Source organism: Mobula hypostoma, chromosome 25 (genome assembly GCF_963921235.1).
Source record: "Mobula hypostoma chromosome 25, sMobHyp1.1, whole genome shotgun sequence".
NCBI lineage: Eukaryota > Metazoa > Chordata > Chondrichthyes > Myliobatiformes > Myliobatidae > Mobula > Mobula hypostoma.
This window is the reverse complement of record NC_086121.1, coordinates 17617196-17636208: the sequence shown is the minus strand read 5'-3', so window position 1 is coordinate 17636208 and position 19013 is coordinate 17617196. Positions and strand designations below refer to the sequence as shown.

At 44.7% G+C, this 19013-nt stretch overlaps 1 protein-coding gene across 3 annotated transcripts in view; it reads right to left on the bottom strand.

Annotated features, from left to right (window-relative positions):
• Positions 1-19013, bottom strand: part of klhl21 (kelch-like family member 21) — a 43249-nt gene that overhangs the window by 4648 nt on the left and 19588 nt on the right. For 2 of the 3 annotated variants that reach the window (XM_063033391.1, XM_063033390.1), the window contains exons 2-4: positions 8489-9539; positions 3092-3497; positions 239-311 (exon numbers count right to left, since the gene is read on the bottom strand). In XM_063033391.1, the coding sequence (XP_062889461.1) occupies positions 239-311; positions 3092-3497; positions 8489-9515 (1506 nt within the window). In that variant the 5' untranslated portion in view covers positions 9516-9539. Of the gene's footprint in view, positions 1-238; positions 312-3091; positions 3498-8488; positions 9540-14433; positions 14517-19013 lie in introns of those variants that run through there. The other variant, XM_063033392.1, reaches the window with a different exon arrangement.

Here is a 19013-nt window from a genome sequence, read left to right as displayed (position 1 = left end):
TCTCATGACCAACAAACTCATCCTCAATTTCTAATTTCCTCTATTGTCCTGCCCTAAGGAGCTCATTCCAGTTGAATCTCATTCCCACCCTCTAGGCCTCTCCTATATTTCCATTTTTCCCACTATATTCCCAGACCTCAGATCCAAAACTTGGGACAGATTCTACAGAGACCAACCATCACTGCAAACCAGATGAACAATGATTATTGCTGAACGTTCTCCCCTGTTCCATTTGTACCTGATTCATGGGTGGGATCTTGTCCCATTCATTCTTTGTTGGGTTATACACATCAACCTCTGCAGAGTCATCCCTGAGGAGAAAGAGGAATAGCTGGTCTTTAATAAAATCAATGAACCATCAGCCGATCCACCACCCAACACAAGTACAATTTCAAACAGAATATGCATCCTCAAACAGATACCCCAAATTAAAAAAAAAGTGGCTCTCAAATGTTTCTTTTCCCTCCAGCACTTGGAATTATTTGGCATCTTCCACAGCCTCAAGAATATTATTTAATAGAGCTTAATTGATGTCTGTATTTTGCAACAATCAAAGTGGCAGCCAATTGCTCACAGGAAGTTTCCATGAACAATAATGAGGTAATTGAAACAGAGTTAGGGATACTCGCTGAGGGGTTAATATTAGCAGCTCAGGACCTCAGAGTCAGACACAATTCCCTCACATGATACTCTTGGCATCCATTATTGTTCACAAACCCAATATCCATTTACTCTACAATAATAAATACTGGTATTAAAGTTGTCAATCAAACTTGCTAATGTTGAAACATTAAAAATATTTTTATATACTTCTATCTAGTTTAAGAGGCACCACTTTTACCCCCATGTAGTTAATAGATGCAGGATCTATCTGCTCACTTTCAGGCTGTTTAACATCTACCGAAGTGGCAACAAATGGTCTCAGTACCGTCACTGAGGCAAGGGCAAACAATGGTGTCCTTCTTCAGGCGAGTGTGGATACCAAGCACAGACTTGGATGCAATCCCACCTCCCTGTTAGCCACCGCTTTCGCAATTCAAAAACCCATCCATATGTCTGTACACTTTAACAGTCAGTAGCCATGCTGAAGCCAAACTGGGGAGTTGGGTGGGGAAGGTGAACTACCAAAAATGTTGATCTAAATCAGAACTCACGCAGTTAGCAACGTGATTATATTACAGACAGTTGCTGTTTGTGTCTCTCAGACCCGCTTGTTTACAGAGTAGTTGTGTGTCAGAAGTAGCAGTGTGTTACTTCAGGGAAACATAATTATTTGTCCTTAAATAAAAAAATATGAGCTGGAAGCCACTGATTGACAGTGTGGCAGAAGCAGCGTTTTTTAAAATTTAATCATTTACGGGATGTGGGCATCACCAGCTGAGCCAGCATTTGTTGCCCATCCCTAGTTACCCTCAGAAGATGGTGATGAGCTGCCTTCCAGAACCGCTGCAGTCCCTGAGGTGTCGGTACACCCACAGAGCTGTTAGAGAGGGAATTCCATGATTTTGACCCAGTGACAATGAAGGAACAGCGATATGTTTCCAAGTCAGAATGGTGAGTGACTTGGAGGAGGATTTCCAAGTGGTGGTGCTCCCGGGTATCTGCTGTTCTTGTCCTTCTAGATGGTAATGGTCATGGGTCTGGAAGGCACTGCCTTAGGAACTTTGGTGTGTGTTGCAGTGCATCTTGTAGGTAGAACACACTGCTACAACTGTTCGTTAATGGTGGAGGGATTGGACGCTTGTGGAAGGGGTACCAATCAAGTGGGTTACCTTGTACTGGATGGTGTCAAACCTCGATTGTTGAGGGAGCTGCACTCATCCAGGCGAGTGGCGAGTATTCCATTACACTCCTGACCTCAGCCTTGTAGGCTTTGGGGAGTCAGGTGGTGAGTTACACGCCACAGGATTCCTAGCCTTTGACCTGCTCTGATATCCACGGTGTTTATATGGCTAGACCAGTTCAGTTTCCTGACAATGGTAACCCCCAGGATGTTGATAATAGGGGATTCAGTGATGGTGATGCCACTGAGTGTCAAGGGACGATGGTAAGAGCCTCTCTTGTTGGAGACGGTCATTGCCTAGCACTTATGTGGCTCAAATGTTATTTGCAGGACTGAAATAAACACAATGCAAGACTGAAGTTCAGGGCGAAAATATTTGAACAGCTCTTTCTAAACAAAATTTGCACATGTGCGATGGCTCTTACTGTGTTGGAAGTTCTCTGAACTTGTGATATTGAAAAGAAACCGATAGCAGTAACCAAGAATTGCTTAGTTGTGGATAAAAATTTCATCAGTTGTTGGGGCAAATTACTTGCAGGTCCAATGCAGACTGGTCAATGTAATCTCAGTAAACAGTCATTAAGTCACAGGATCCACCTTAGACACTTAAATATTTTCCACCCCAAAGCCATAAGCCTCACAGCTCACCCTTCAATACTCAATGACCAATTATCCCCATGAAAGACAATAAAAATACAAGTTCTTTCTCCTCACAAAGAACTAATTCCCAGGACAACCCTTCCCCAGACTCCAGGCCAATTCAACTGAAGTAAATAGAAGGAAATACATAAGCAAATTTCTTGGCTTTAGCCCCGGTTGCAGGAAAGGGTCACAGGCTGTAGCTGGGAACCTCTGGGCTCCACTGATGTGGGAAATGGGCTGGTGGTGCTGGTGAAGGGAAAGGAAATCATGGAAGAACTCACAGGAACAATGTAAAGGATGCAGCCCCAGGTGAAACTTCATCACCCACTTCCATGGAGGGATCCTGGGAAAGTTGTATTTACAGTCATATCACAGTCTGAAAAGTGACTAACCACAATACTGGCCTTCAAACCCACAAGAAACTTCTCAGACATAGTCATTGGGGCCAAATCAGATAATCACTACCACCCTCAGAACACTGGAGAAGGCGACATCAATTCAGTCCATCATGCCTGTACCTCTTACTAAAATAAGTAATCTTGAATTTATTTAAGTATATATATTAATCTGGTCCTTCCCTCCCAACATAGCCCGCCATTATGCCTTCATTCACTAATAAATTGACAATCTCCTTACTCCATACAACACAAGTCATTTCAAACTTACTGGACAAAGTATATTAATCCATTGAGAGTCACCATCTTTGGCACAAGTAACCACGGAGGCAATGAGCCGCACGTCACCATATTCCACAAGTCAACCTCAGGGTCGTAGCACTGAATTGCCATCGATTCCTCGCCAGTAAGGGTTCCGATGGTGTATAGTTTGCCTCGACAAGCCGTGCTTGAGCAGTTGTCCATGGGGAATGGCATTGGCTGCAGGGCCTCCCAACTGTCCATAGAGTGATCGTAGCGTTCTAGGCTGTCGTGGGCGAGAATGTAAATGTGTCCCTTCAGTACAACGGAACTGTGGTATTCACGGGCTTGCAACATGGGTGAAACTTCAGTCCACTCGTTTACACTGGAATTGTATCGCCACACGCAATCGTATAATGATGTCCCATCAGAGCCACCTATTACACAAAAATAGACACAATGAAGTTCTAACCGTCGACAACTATCCGTTCCCACCTCAGAACCATGAATCATTTCTGCCTCAAGAGAACGCACCCAATGGGAATCAGATCCTGTTTGCCAGGAAGGCTTAATGCTGATTTTTAAAGTTTTCCGGTACAGACTCTTCTGGCCCGACCAGCCCACGCTGCCTAATTACACACGTGTCCAGTTAACCTACTAACCCATACATCTTTGAAATGTGGGAGGGAATCACAATGACAAAGAGGGAACCCAGGCAGTCACAATGCGAATGTACAGACAGTGGAGAAATTGAACCTGGGTTGCTGGTGCTGTACGAGCGAACACTAACCGCTATGCTACCGTGTTGCCATTGTGTGTTGCTGACACAATGCCCCAAACCCACAGGTGCTGGCTTCTGGGTAAGATGTTAAAGCAACGGTCAATTAATATCTTGGGCAGAAGATGTCTAACTAAAAATTAAGTCGTTAGTCTTTGTATCCTAGCAATCACCCAACATGTCCAATATATTTTTTTAGAAAAAAATCACATTGTTCTGCTTAGGAGTTTGGAGAAAAATTTGCTGCAGCAACTCCTTCTTAAAAAAGGTGGGGAAAAACCTCAGTGTGTGCAAAGCATTTTGAAGAATTACTTTTTCTGCCTCCTTCCACCCCCAACAATTTTCTGTGGGCATCACCATGGAAACATCACAGCCAAATTTGATGAATTAATGATGATCTGCAGCACAAAGAGGCCACTCCAGCGATTGTACATGGAATGGCTTAAAAAAATCTACAGCTTAACTCACTGTTCTATCAAGTTCTGTACTTTTCTCCATTTCAAATGTTTAATCCATTTCCCCCTAAACTTTAAAGGATCACTGCTTCATGAACAACTCTCCATGTAAAGGGAGGTTCCTCTAAGAGTCTATTTTATAACTTCACCAACCAGAGCAACTGATCGTCACAATTTTAAAACCATCTCAATAGTTGCTCAACATTCTTCTCACAGTGAACAGGCTCTGGTATCTCAGGACTCTTCTGAAGAACTCCTTCCCTTCCACTCCTTGCTCTCATTCACTGGGATCTCTGAACCTCCCTTCACCACTCCCCGCCCCCCGATCATTTCCAAAAACACAAAGGGTAGCTAGCGCCAAGTTCGAATAACCATTAGTAACAGGAAGCTTGGTTGAAACCAGATGTGGCAAGGCACTACAGATCTTCAGTATGGTCAGACTCAGAGCCCAAGCCCAGAGTTATGTGTTTGGGGTGTAAATTTAGGTCTGTGCTGCTTTGGCAGACTATAACTCCAGCACTGCAGTGGCCTCCTACAGTTAACACACAGAAGATGCTGGAGGAACTCAACAGGTCAGGCAGCATCTATGGAGGGGAGTAAACCGTCAACGTTTCAGACTGAGACCCTTCATCAGGGCTGGAAAGGGAAGAAGCACCCAGAATAAGGAAGTCAGGGAGGGGAAGAAGTACGTTAAATGAAGCCAGGTGGGTGGGGGGGGGGGTGGGATGAAGTTAGGAGCTGGGTAGTGATAGGTGGAAAAGGTAAATGAGTGGACCATGGGAGAAAGGGAAGGAGGAGGGGCACCAGGGGGAGGTGACAGGCAGTTGAGGAGCAGAGAAGAAGCAAGCAGGAAGCCAGAATGGGGAATGGAAAAAGAGGAAAGGGGGCGGGGGAACATTACTAGAAGTTAGTGTCCATCAGGTTGGTGGTTACCCAGATGGAATAAAAGGTGTTGCTCCTCCAGCCCAAGAGTGACCTCATCATGGCAGTAGAGAGGTCATGGAGCATCATGCCTCTTATAGTTGATTTGATTTCCTTCAAGCACGGTTTGACTCTGAACCCAGACTCATCCCCCCAACCCCCCCAAGTCCCAGGTGGTCCAAGTCCAAACACCACATACTATGTAATGGACCCTCAGCAGATGAGGAGGTAGAAGCAAAAATTACCCCCACACACTCAGTCAACTATTTCCCAGCTCAGCCATGTGAGTATGTGGGGAAAGTAATACATACCTGGGCCGTGAAAAGATAATTTACCATGTCTCATTGCTGGCTGCGGATTAAAAATAAACCGCATTTCCCAGAGTAAAGATAGTCACATGCCCTGACCATAATGGCATGATCTGTATGTGGAGTAAGCACTGAAGCAATGGCGACAGAAATAGCCAGACAGCATTTTTGAACTTCCACTCACTTTTTGCCCACCGACTGTGATCTTTCCTCCACCTCTTGAGCGTAGGAGAATGAGGGGATATTTGATCAAGTTATATGAAATTTTGAGGGGGTATAGATGGGGTAAAAGCAAGCAGGCTTTTTCCACTGAAGCTGGGTGAGACTAAAACTGGGGGTCATGGGTTAAGGATGAAAGGTAAAATATTTAAGGGGAGCATGAGGGGAAACATCTTCACTTAGAAGTCGGTGCAAGTGCAGAATGAGCTGTCAGCAGAAGTGGTAAATGTGGCTACGATTTCAACCTTTAAGATAAATTTTAATAAATACATGGATGGGAGGGGAGTGGAGGGCTATGGTCTAGATTCAGGTCAATGGGACTCAACAGAATAATAATTTGACATGGGCTATTTCTATGCTGCAGTGTTCTATAACTCTATGATTCCTCTTCTTCAAGAATTTACCTAAATTTTGGTTTGAAAGTTACTACTAAATCTGCTTTCATACTATCCCCTGCCCTGATATCCTAACCCCAATTTGAAAGCAACACATTCTGAAGCAGAATATTTAATTATATAACGGAGAAATTCTCATGTTTCTGGTTCTCCTGTCAATTTTATTAAGTCCATGTCCTTTGGTTTCCTCCCAAGCAGCAGAACAGTTTCTACTTTCTTACTTTATCAAGCTGGCAGGTGGTGTAGTGGCATCAGTACCGGACTTCGAGGCAAATGGTCCTGAGTTTGAATCCGGCTGGCTACTTGCGTGCTTTCCATCCATGTCGCATTGAGCATTGAGCTAACAACTCGGTCTCGTAAAAAACAGTCCAATGCTACGGAAAGGGCAAAAATGCTGCCCGATGTCACAAGGCACGAAAAGGAAAACACAACTCTATCAAAACCTTTTCCTAAATGTTAAAATCTTAGATTAAATCTCTTCCAACTATTTCTGCTCATAGAACCTCTTCTATTCCCTCCATAAACAAATTTTGCTTACCTGTCAATTAAAGCCAGGCCACTACACCACTGGCCAGCTAGATAGGGTAAGAAAGGAGAAACTGTTCTGCTGCTTGGGAGGAAACCAAAGGACATGGACTTAATAAAATTCAGGGTGAAATAAAGGTAAGGCTTTTCATTCAGCTGATCATGGAAATCTCATTCCTCCGAAATGTTATGAACCCTGGAAACCAACACAATCTGGGATATAGAAGCAAAATTAGGCCATTTGGCCTATTGAGACTTCACTGTTCGAACATGGCCGATTTATTTTTTCTCTCAACCCCATTTTCCTACCTTCTCACTGTAACCTTTGACATCGTTCTATTCTGAGACTGTATCCTCTGGTCCTAGACTCCCCCACTATAGGAAACATCTTCTTTGATCCACTCTATCTAAGCCTTTTAATACTCAATCAGAACATGTCTACAGTTCTCTGAAAGGTACAGCACAGGCACAACAATCACCTTCTATGCTCCTAGGTGGTTTGAGATAGATTTTTATTAGTTGGAGACAAGGGCTACGGATCAAATGCTGGGATTGCAATGTTAATCAGCTACTCAACATCAGGCTGATACAATCTATAGCCTGAAGCGTGATGTATTGACAAGGAAGTCTGGATATTCTGCTCTGTATGAGCAGTTAAAGGAAACAGGTCTCTTTCTCTTTATTGAGTAGAGACTATGAAAGTGTGAGAAGGTCACTGGGGTGGGTAATCCTCAGACTCTTTGACTGTGGGCAAGGTTAGGGCAGGACCTTTAGCAAGCGGAAGCAGGTCTCTAAACAAACAGCGGCACGGTAGCATAGTGGTTAGCATAACACTTTACAGTGTCAGCGATCAAAGTTCAATTCCTGACGCTATCTGCAAGGCTTCTGCATGTTCTCCCTGTGACCGCATGGGTTTTCCCTGGGAGCTCTGGTGTCCTCCCACGTTCCAAAGACATACAAGTTAGGGTTAGTAAGTTGTGGGCACGCAATGGTTGCACTGGCAGCATGCCAACAGTTGCGGGCTGCCCCCGGCAAACCTAGGACTGCGCTGGATGTTGACACCAACAAGACATTTCACTCACAAGAGAGAGAAAATCTGCAGATGCTGAAAATCCAAGCAACACACACAACATGCTGGAGGAACTCAACAGGCAGGGCAGCATCTACGGAAAAATGTACAGTCGATGTTTCGGGCCGAGACCCTTCAGCAGGACTGAAGAACAAAAGATGAGGAGTAGATTTAAAAGGTGGAGGGAGGGAAGGGAGAAACACAAGGTGATAGGTGACACTGGGAGGAGGAGGGGTGAAGTAAAGTTGATTGGTGAAAGAGATACAGGGCTGGAGAAGGAGGGCTCTAATAGGAGAGGATAGATTCTTTATAGTTTGATGACAAATAAAACTACTCTTTCATCAATAAAGTGGGAGAGGATCCCTGTGGCAGGTAATCCTCAGACTCTCTAACTGTGATGTTAGCAAGCTGAAGGAAGTCTCTGGACAAATACCTGCTTCAGTGCTCTTGTGGGTCTTGTACACAGTAGGATTTTGTGCCATCAGATTAGCACTGGATGCCATCTGAAATTGCACAGGCCCAGTGACCTCAGAACTGGCTACAACTGGGCCAATGGCCGCCTGCCCAGAATTGGAAAATACATGGTCCTCCAAAGCCCACAAGGGGGGGGACCCTGACCTAAATGAATAGCCAGCAGGACTGGTGGGGGGGGGGGGGGTCAAATGAGTCTACAGGTGTTGCTATGGAGACAGAAATTCAAGTAGTTTGCTAGCCTTGAGGCCCTTTGGGACAGTGCTGGGCTAAATGTGAATACTTGCCTGTTACATAGATGTCATTGCCGAAGGCGGTGATGCTGTAGCCTCCAGCCAGGTGGTCAGGGAACTCGGCGAGGTATCGCCACTGGCCAGTCTGTGGGTTGAAGCAATCCACCGTTACCAGCTCGTCACAGTCCTTGTTGCAGCCGCCCACCACCACCAGTATCTCGGCCAGGCCAGTGGAGGGGCGGGCCCTCATTCTTTCACACGGGTAGTCATGCCGGTCGTACTCGGACGACTGAAAGGCCCGGGCCTGGTGGATGAGCTTGAGACAGAATGGGGAGTAGTAGACGAGCGGGTCGCTCTCCACGTAGGCCAGCAGGTAGAAGCGGCGGATGAAGGGCAGGCGCACGTGCTCGAAGAGCTCAGGCCAGAAGCGCAGCCGGCGCTTGGGATCGGCCTTGACCCATCGCAGCGCCAGCTGGTAGGCCACCTCCTCTTTGTCGACGTGCAGCCTGTCGTCGGACAGGTACTCGAGCAGCCGGCGCTGGGGTAGCGCCTCGAACTCCTTCTCCTCCGACAGCTCGATGATGTGGCGCAGGATGAAGCTCTTGGCACTCTCGGCCAGGCTCCGGCAGGCGTAGGCCTCAGCGAACTCCTGGATCTCCAGGCAGTTGGTCACGTCCAGTTGGCGCTCCAGGTAGGCACAGCATGCCTCCTTCACTGAGTGGAACTGGAAGAGGTCGGCGGCCCGGGCCAGAGGCTCCACGTTACTCTGGGTGACAGTCACCTGGCCAGTGTAGGAGAAGTCCAGCAGTAGGCCTAGGATGTCGGCCTTCACCCCATGCAGCTCCACCCGCTCGGCATAGCTCTCCTTCAGCCGGCCAGCAAACATGGCCTTGAAGTAGTGGCTGGCTGCTGCCAGCACGGTGCGGTGACAGGGGAAGTCCTGGCCATCCACCCACAGGGTCATGTCAAAAAACTTGCGCTCTATCCGCAGCTCGTTGATGCCCTGCAGGATGTTGAGGGCATGACTAGGGTCGAAGAAGGGCAACACAGAGGCCTGGGTTACTATGCTCGGCCGTTCCATCCTGATGGCTGGGGATCAAATCATCTGTAAAAATCAGAGAGAGCGAGAGGTGATTACAGAGCGCGTGGGACCTCAGCAGCTTTATAGCCAACCTCCTCATGTGGCGCGTTATATTTACCAGCAACCACACCAGGTGGGACTCATAAATCATGCTGACACTACTCGCATTCAATGGATTAAAACTTGGCCGACTGAAACTTGTCAGCAACCCAATACTCCCAGCTCAGTCACACAACACAGTCATGGAACAACTCTGTGGCCTTCCAGACCCCACCTCCTCCTCCGCAATAGCACGAAGCTTGCGTGGAGCACAAGTACAAGTGAGGATCCACTGGGGTCGGAGCGCTGAGGTCAATGCAATACCTTCTCTTTATGGCTTCCTCGCCAAGCAGAAGTATTTATTTATTTAGAGATACAGTGCAGAGTTGACCCCTCAAGCCATGCCGCCCCAGCAACCCCGGACAAACCTGATCAACCCTAACCTAATCACGGGACAACTTACAATGACCAATTAACCCACCCGGTACATCTTTGGACTGTGGGAGGAAACCAGAGCACCCAGAGAATACCAATGCAGTTCACGGGGAGAACATACAAACTCCTAACAGATGTCACCGGAAATGCCCAGAGCAGTAACAGAATCATGCCAGCACCCACACTACTGTGGGCACAGTTATGAATGGGAAATATTACATCTACTTGAGAGGTATGGGTTTAAATATTCACAGAGGGTTTAAAGAACAGCAGAACTCCCTGGTTACCTAATATTCAAACCTCAATCAACCGCTCCAAACACAGATTTTACCTGGACTTATAATTATGTTTGGATCTTTGGGTGAGCAAATTGATGGTTATGTCTCCTAAATCATAACTGTATCATAACATTTCAAAAGTTCTTCACTGACTTGAAGCCCTTCAGGATGTCCATGGCTCTCTTCCCACAAAAGTTTATAACGTGGTTTGATGGAGCCTGAACAAAACCAATAATCCCACGCTACGTCTGGGCTCAGTCACACAGGTGTGACTATCCCTCACCTTCATGGAGTTGTTCCCTGACACTGGGATAATTCCAATAGATTTCAAGTATTCAATCGGTCATGGCCTCCATTTAAAAAGCTCTCCCAGAATGCTGGCTTTTCCAACAATGTTAACAGTATGCTGGAGGAACAGTGTGTTGAGCATATCTGTGGCAAGGTGGTGGGGGGGGGGGGAGAGGGGAAGGAATTGTCAACATTTTGGGGTGAAACCCTGAATCAGAACTGTCGAAATGTCAGCAATCCCTGACCCCCACAGATGCTACTCGACCTGCCAAGTTTCTCCAGCACATTTGTTTATTGCTCCAGACTCCAGCATCTGTAGCCTCTTGAGAGACCCAGGATAACGTTGGTCAGGAACCTAGTCTGAAGCCTTGAGTATGCCATCTGTGCGCTTCTTGTTCAAGTGCAGAGCTTTAACAAAAAGCAAACCCTGAAATGAGGACCACCACATAACTTTAATGGCATTGAACCTTACCACAGTGCATAAGTCCATTCAGTCCATCACTCTCCCAGACTCCTTCCACCAAACTCATCTCATTCTCCCTTATAGTACAATGGTCTTTACCTTGTGCAAAACAGTATCTTGTCAATTTCTCTTCTCATTCTCTTAAAGCACCAAATTTCATTTATTCCACACCCTTTATTCACTCTAGTCCCTGCAGAACGTTCTGAGTAAACCACCACAGCAAAACTTCAGCAATTAAAATAAGTCTTAATGGCACCTCAGTATCACTGGAATTTGCACAAGAACGTTGCAGGCAAAGGAATGATGAGATTTAAATGGAAAACAGAATATAGTCCTGATAAATTGAAAGTGCATTTTGGGAGGACAAGTGAGAGGTGACCATAAAAATGAAAGATGGGATCCAAGGAATAGAAGCACCTTGATGCACAAGTTCAAGGGTTGCTGAAGGTGGCAGCATCTGTAGATGAGGTGATGAAGGCAGAAAATGGGAAACTTGCTCTCGTTAGCTGGGCAGAGAACATGGGTGCAGGGAGATTGAGTTAGATCACAGCTAGATTTACTTAGTATAGTTTGAGTATTGTGTACTGATCTCATTGGTATCTTACAGGAAGTTGCAGTGGATTCACCAGAATATCACATACAATGGAGTGTTCAGTTATGATGAGAAATTGATTAGGCTCAGCATGTTTTTCTTGGAGTGAAGGAAGCTGAGGGGGACCTGACAGAGGTATTCAAAACTAGGAGGAGTATTGATGGTAAAGATAATTGGAAATATTTCCCTCAATCAGAAGCACCTAAAACTAAAGGGATGGATCTCAGGTAAGCAGTAATTGGTTTAGAGAGGACTATAAATTTGGACAACACAGCCTGAGTGGGTGGTAGAGGTAAGAATTCTCAGAATACTTAGAAGTACTGAGGCAAATATTTCAATCACCAAAACACTGAGCGCAAGGGATCACAAGTAGATAAATGGGATTAGTATGGATAAATACTTATGGTTGGTGTTGGTCACTCTCCACGAATCTCCCTCTTGGCACTTAACCCTGTAATTGGCAGAAGTGCTACACCTTCCCATTAACCTCCATTCAAGGCACCAAACAGTCCTTCAAGGTGAGACAACACTTCACCTGTGAATCTGTTGGGGCCATTTCCTGTATGTAGTGCTCCCAGTGCTGCCTCCTCTACATTGGTGAGACCCTACAAAGATTGGGAGGGAGGGGGGGGGGGAAGAACTGCTTTATTGAGCACCTTCACTCCATCTGCAACAGGATTTCCCAGCAGCCAACCATTTAATTTGCAATCCCCATTCCCATTCTGACATGTCAGTCCATGGATTGCTCTTCTTTCATGATGAGGCTACTCTCAGGTTGGAGGAACAACACCATATATTCTGCCTAGGTAACACAGAACATAGAAAATCTACAGCACACAACAGGCCCTTCGGCCCACAATGTTGTGCCGACCATGTAACCTACCTACCGACCATGAAGCTGCCTAGAATTTCCCTACCGCATAGCCCTCTATTTTTGTAAGAACCTCCAATTCCAGTAATTACCCCTTCCCTCTCTTCATTTCCCCTCTTAGGCTCCCCCTTACCTCTTCTCCTCTCCTGCTTATCACCTCCTCTTTCTCTTTCTTCCATGGTCCGCTCTCCTATCTGATTCTCTAGCCTTTGACCTTTTCCACCTATCACCTCCCATCTTCTTACTTCATCCTCCTCCCCGACACACCTGGCCTCACCTATCACCTTCTAGCTTGTACTCCCTCCCCTCCCAACCTTTTATTCTGGCTTCTTTCCCCTTCCTTTCTAGTCCTGATGAGGGTCTTGGCCCGAAATGTTGACTGTTTATTCATTTCCATAGATGCTGCCTGAGCTGCCGAGTTCCTCCCACATTTTGTGTGTTGCAGTGGTTGATAAGGACATGGTGCACTAAAGGCCTGAGCCTGTGCTCTATGACTCACCCCATGACTCCAGAAGCAGTGCCTTTGAATATTTCAGGGCTGAGGTAGATGGATTATTCATAAGAGGGTGAAAGGCTACCACAGTTGGAACAGAATGCAGAGTTAAGTTTGCAATCAGATCAGCTATCAATTTATAAAGATAAAGATTAGCTTTGTCACATGTATATCGAAATATACAACAATGTCATTTGTGTCAAGGACCAATACAGTCCAAGGATTGTGCCGGGGCAGCCCGCAAATATCACCATGCTTCCAGCACTAACACCGCTACCCACAACTAATTAACCCATCTATTAAGTGACAAAGCATCTTGAAAGAAGGGTCTCGGCCTGAAATGTCGACTGTGCCTCTTCCTATAGATGCTGCTTGGCCTGCTGCGTTCACCAGCAACTTTGATGTATGTTGCTTGAAAGGCTGTGTCACCTACTTCTGCACCAAGTTCACATTATCACAGGGAACATCACTTATTGTGTTATGGAGATCTCAGAACCACACTTCTCTAACTAAGAACATTGTGTAAACTTAACTAATAAAAAAAAGGGGTGAAAATTGATCCTTAAAGTAAAAAGAAATCACCATTTTAACTGACGCATTTAAAGGTAGCTCCCATTTTACCAGCTTTTCAATCTCAGCTGAGTTGCAGAAGCCTGGTCCAGATCTTGAGTTCACCACTCAGGAGCTGCAGTGTTGATGGGTAATGAAATCGGAGGAAACAATGAACCAGAAGTAGGTTGGTTTGTAAAATGAACAGCATATTCCTGCCACAGTCTGTAAAAAAGTTTCTACATTATCCCTGTGACTGCGTGGGATTCCTCCGGGTGCTCCGGTTTCCTCCCACAGTCCAAAGAGGTACCAGTTGGTAGGTTAGTTGGTCATTGTAAGTTGTCCCGTGATTAGGCTACGGTTAAATCATTGGTTGCTGGGTGACGTGGCTCAAAGTGTCAGAAAGGCCTGTTCCGTGTTGTATCTCAATAGACAAATAAATAATAAGAATGACATTGTGATATTTTTAAATCAAAGGGAAATTCCTAAGCCAATGAGAAACAATTTTGTTCATTTATTCCATTATCATGAACAAAAGCTCCATCGTACTGTGACTCTGGCATCTTATATGATTCAAGCTTCTCTTGGTGGTCTAACTCAAAGAGCTGGCCCAAGTCAAGAAAAGAGCAGGCAGAAAGGGAGGCACAAGTGGCCTTGGTACTCGAGTGTCACAGAGAGTGCGTTTAAATTAAAATCAGCTGGGATTGTTGCAGCTGACACACTGAACGGCCATCATGATGACAATGGACAAGGGTGAGACTAAACTCACAAGCCACCCAGTCAAACAGTCGATGCCTGTAAATGATAACTGGTAGGTTAGGAACAGCTAAATGTTAGCTGGGCTTATAAATCAGCAGCAGGTAAAGATTTGATACCTACAGAAAGTGGAAAAAAAAGACATTGTACTTACTATGAATCTTTCACTAAATTGTTGTTCCCAAATGGTTTCTGAATTCACTTGTCCCTTCAAGCTTAGTAAACTTCACACACAGGACTGTGTGAGTCTCACATGCAATATCCAGTCACAGTACACAGACGTCAGCTATGAGTAACTCTAGTTGTCAGCAAGAACACGGGCTAATTAAATGAGCTGAGGTTGTTTTAAAAACATGTATGCTTAAGGCTAAACAAATTTAACAACTCATCATGGACCCCACTTATTGGGCAACAGCTTTTTATTAATAGCATGCTTTACTGTAAATGTAAATAGGCAAAATTAAACACAGAGCTACATAGCAGATATTAGGCTCTGATGAATAAACCAGACTCTGAAGAAACCCAGTATATTAACTCTCTATGGAGGCTGCCTGACTCGCATTTTCTTATTTTTTATTATAGTGGAAGTGAGTAAGATAGTTTAGTCAAAGAGGAAAGGTTAAAGCAGCACCTTAAAGGAGAACTAGAGTATTTGAGGCAGGAAATTACTTAAAGTCTTGAGAATTGAAGGCACGGCAAACAGGAACGCACAAGAGAACAGGAGCTGTGCAGATTTCAATGTTGTATGGTAGGGAGATTATGGAGAGTGGGGGGGGGTGCAAAACTGGATCTTGGTTTGTTTACCGGTTTGAAGATTCAAGATAATTGTTTTAGTCACCTGTCTTCAGATTTTCCTTTAACTCCATTTTAACTCTAAACATATTAAAACATGGTGATAAATTGTAAATACACGCTAGTGTTTCTGTCTTCATACACATTTTACTCCATATCTGTTCTTTAATCTCCAACTTTATATAATTCTTTACACTTTATAATTGTTGAAATGACAACCAGGATAGACAAAGGAGAGTCAGTGGATATTGTACACTTGGATTTTCAGAAGGTCTTTGACAAGGTGCCACACATGAGGCTGCTTAACAAGCTAAGGGCCAATGGTATTACAGGAAAGATCGGCTTACCGACAGGAGGCAAATAATAGAAATACAGGGGGTCTTTGCTGGTTGGTTAATGTTGACTAGTGGTGCTCCACAGGGTCGGTGTTTGCTGCTTTCATGTTATATGCTAATGATTTGGATTAAGGAATTAATAGCTTTGTGGCAAGTTTGTGGAACGTAGGTAGAGACACAAGCAGTGGCAGATGGAATACAGTGTAGGGAAGTGATTGGTCATGCACCTCGGTAGAAGGAATAAAGGTGCAGATAACTTTTTAAATGGGGAGATAATTAAAAAATCTGAGGTGTAAAGGGACTTAAGAGTCCTTGTACAGGATTCCCTAAAGGTTAACTTCTAGGTTGAGTCAGTGGTAAGGAGGGCAAATGCAATGTTCGCATTCATTTCAAGAGGACTAGAATATAAAAGCAAGGATTTAATGCTGAGGCTTTATAAGGCATTGATCAAATTGCCCTTGGAGTATTGAAAGCATTTTTGGGCCCCTTACCCAAGAAAAGATGTGCTGGCATTAGACAGCGTTCAGAGGAGGTTCATGAGAATTATTCTGGAAATAAAAGGGTTAACATATGAAGAGTGTTTGATGGCTCCAGACCTGTACACACTAGAATTTAGAAGAACCGGGGGGGGGGGGGTGGAATCTCATTGAAACCCACTGAATATTGAAAGGCCTACATACAGTAGATGGGAAGAGGATGTTTCCTATAGTGGTGGAGTCTAGGTCCAGAGGGCTCAACCTCAGAACAGAGGGACATCTATTTAGAATAGAGATCTGGAGGAATTTCTTGAGCCAGAGAGTAGTGAGTCTGCGATTCAATGCCACAGACAGCTGTAGAGACCAAGTCATTGGTTATACTTAAAGCAGAGGTTGATAGGTTCTTGATTAGTCAGGGGGGAAAGGCAGGAGAATGGAGTTAAGAGGGATTAATAAATAAACCATGATGGAATTGTGGAGCAGACTCTATGGGTTGAATGGCCTAATTCTGCTCCCATGTCTCATACGTATTACACTAAACTGCCGCCATAAAACAAATTTCATGATATATATCATGACATTAAACCTGATTCAACATTCTCTAGAGTTTAGAGAGAATGGTACAAAAAATAGAGAACATCCAGTGAGTGGCAGTTCTGTGGTTGAAAACACTTTGTTGATGAGAGAGGTCAGAGGAAAATGGGTAGACTGGTTCAAACTGACAAGAAGGCAACAGTAGTACAAAAAATACACACATTACAACAGTGGTGTGTGGAAGAGCATAACATGTCGATCCTTGAAGTGGTTGGGCTTCAGCAGTAAAAAAAAACACTCCTGTACTTAATAAAGTGGCCACTGAGTTTATTTGCACAAATTGAACTCCGAAGTTGTGTTATGCCCTGGGTCAGCAGAACATGTCCTGGGCTGCACTGAACCAAAGCCCCCAGGTAGTAACCCGATAAGAGTACGGCAAGCCAACCGCTCAGGGCCACCACGAGGGCGAGTACAACCCCACCTGTTGGCAAAGGACCAGCATTACACCCAAACCTGCATTGCTGAGCCACCTAACAGCAAGCCCATGTCCTGCAGCAATCACAACAGCATCTGAGGCAGTGGCGTCCGTATGCCAAGTGGCCTCTGGAACTAATCGGCCAATTAATAAATCCACGGCTGATTTGATTATAACTTCAACTTCACACTCCTGTTCATCCCAGTAAATTTTCTTTATAAATTAAAATGATATATTAGTACAGAGAAAAACTTTGTTTTTCATGCCCTCGATCAGATCATTCCATCATATTAGTACATTGATGTAGTACAAGGGGAATGCAATAACAGGATACAGAATTCAATACAACTGAATATATGCGAGATGGCACTGCAGCGTGGCGATTCCTTGCAAGCCGCTCTCTGCCAATCTACTCATTACCTTTTGCCCCCTTGTTTATCAAGAATCTTCTACCTCTCCCTTGAAAATATTCAAAGAAATACAAGAACCCCCCCCAAAAGAAAGTTCCAAAGTTCCACAATTCTCAGTCTTAAATGGGCAACCCCTTGTTTTTGAAACTTCTAGATTCTCAGGAGGAAGCACCCTCTCCGAATCCACATGTCAAGAACCCCTAGGATTAAATACTTAAATCAGGTTAAATAGTCTGTCACCTTCCAAACTCCAAGCTTTCACGAAGCAACAAAAAATTCATTTAAATGTGAGAGTTTTTGTTGGGTTTATAAATCAGTTACAAAATGACAACACATTATTTAATCCATTCTGTGCACCCATCCCTCAGTCTCACAACTGGCTGTATTTCGAATTTTGTGAAAACTGACTGCTTACAACATTGAGCTTACTGCCTTAGAGCACTAGATGTAGTGGGCGCGTAGATGAGCGGTTATAAAAATAACCGCTATATATCCTATACAATCTTGAGATTCGTCTTCTTGCAGGCACTCACAAAGAAACAAACAGAATTCACTAAAGAACACACACAAGACCACCTCGTGTCCAATTTGCAAAAGGGCTCAAATTGCACAAATAGTAAAAATAAGTAAACAAAAACATATGGAATATGAACTCAAGCACGAGGAAAGCTGCAGATGCTAGAAATTCAAGCAACACACATAAAAGTTGCTGGTGAACGCAGCAGGCCAGGCAGCATCTCTAGGAAGAGGTACAGTCGACGTTTCAGGCCGAGACCCTTCGTCAGGACTAACTGAAGGAAGAGTGAGTAAGGGATTTGAAAGTTGGAAGGGGAGGGGGAGATCCAAAATAATAGGAGAAGACAGGAGGGGGAGGGATAGAGCCAAGAGCTGGACAGGTGATTGGCAAAAGGGATACGAGAGGATCATGGGACAGGAGGTCCGGGAAGAAAGACGGGGGGCGGGGGGGACCCAGAGGATGGGCAAGGGGTATATTCAGAGGGACGGAGGGAGAAAAAGGAGAGTGAGAGAAAGAATGTGTGTATAAAAATAAGTAGCAGATGGGGTACGAGGGGGAGGTGGGGCATTATGAATATGAACTGCAGAGTCCCTGAAAGTGAGCCTATGGCTGCACAGCCCGTTCAGCGCTGAGGGGAGTGAAATCCATCCAGAAGCCCGATAGCTGCAGACCAATAACTGCTCCCGAACCTGCCTATTTCACCTTTGCTGCAGCATATTTCAGTTTGGTGAGGTGAACTTCCCTTTTAAATCAAGTCCTTTTCCTGTCTATAGAAGAAGCACCAAGATTCTACAAAGACCACAGAGAACTCCCCTTTGACAGCAACACACAGCAGCAGACAGATCTTTCAGAAAGAGAAACAGAATTAAAAACCAAGAAACTGCCTGAATTGTATACAAGGTACAGTAATTCTGTGAGCTGTTTCATGGATTCCAGCTTTCCAAATTCCAAACTCAATGGAGGGTAAAACGAATAACATTATAGGTTAGTAAGCTCAATGCAAGTTATAACCTTTAAGTCTGACAGGCTTCAGATAACAGCAAGATCTCCAAAGACTGAACACAGCCTGACAATTCTGAAACAGACAGTTCTCCTTTTTCCATTGTGAACTCCACCCACCAACAACACCCACAAACATTCCAAGATTTTTTAAAAGATACAATTCACTCTCAGTGTGCAAGTTTTGAGCGAGTTA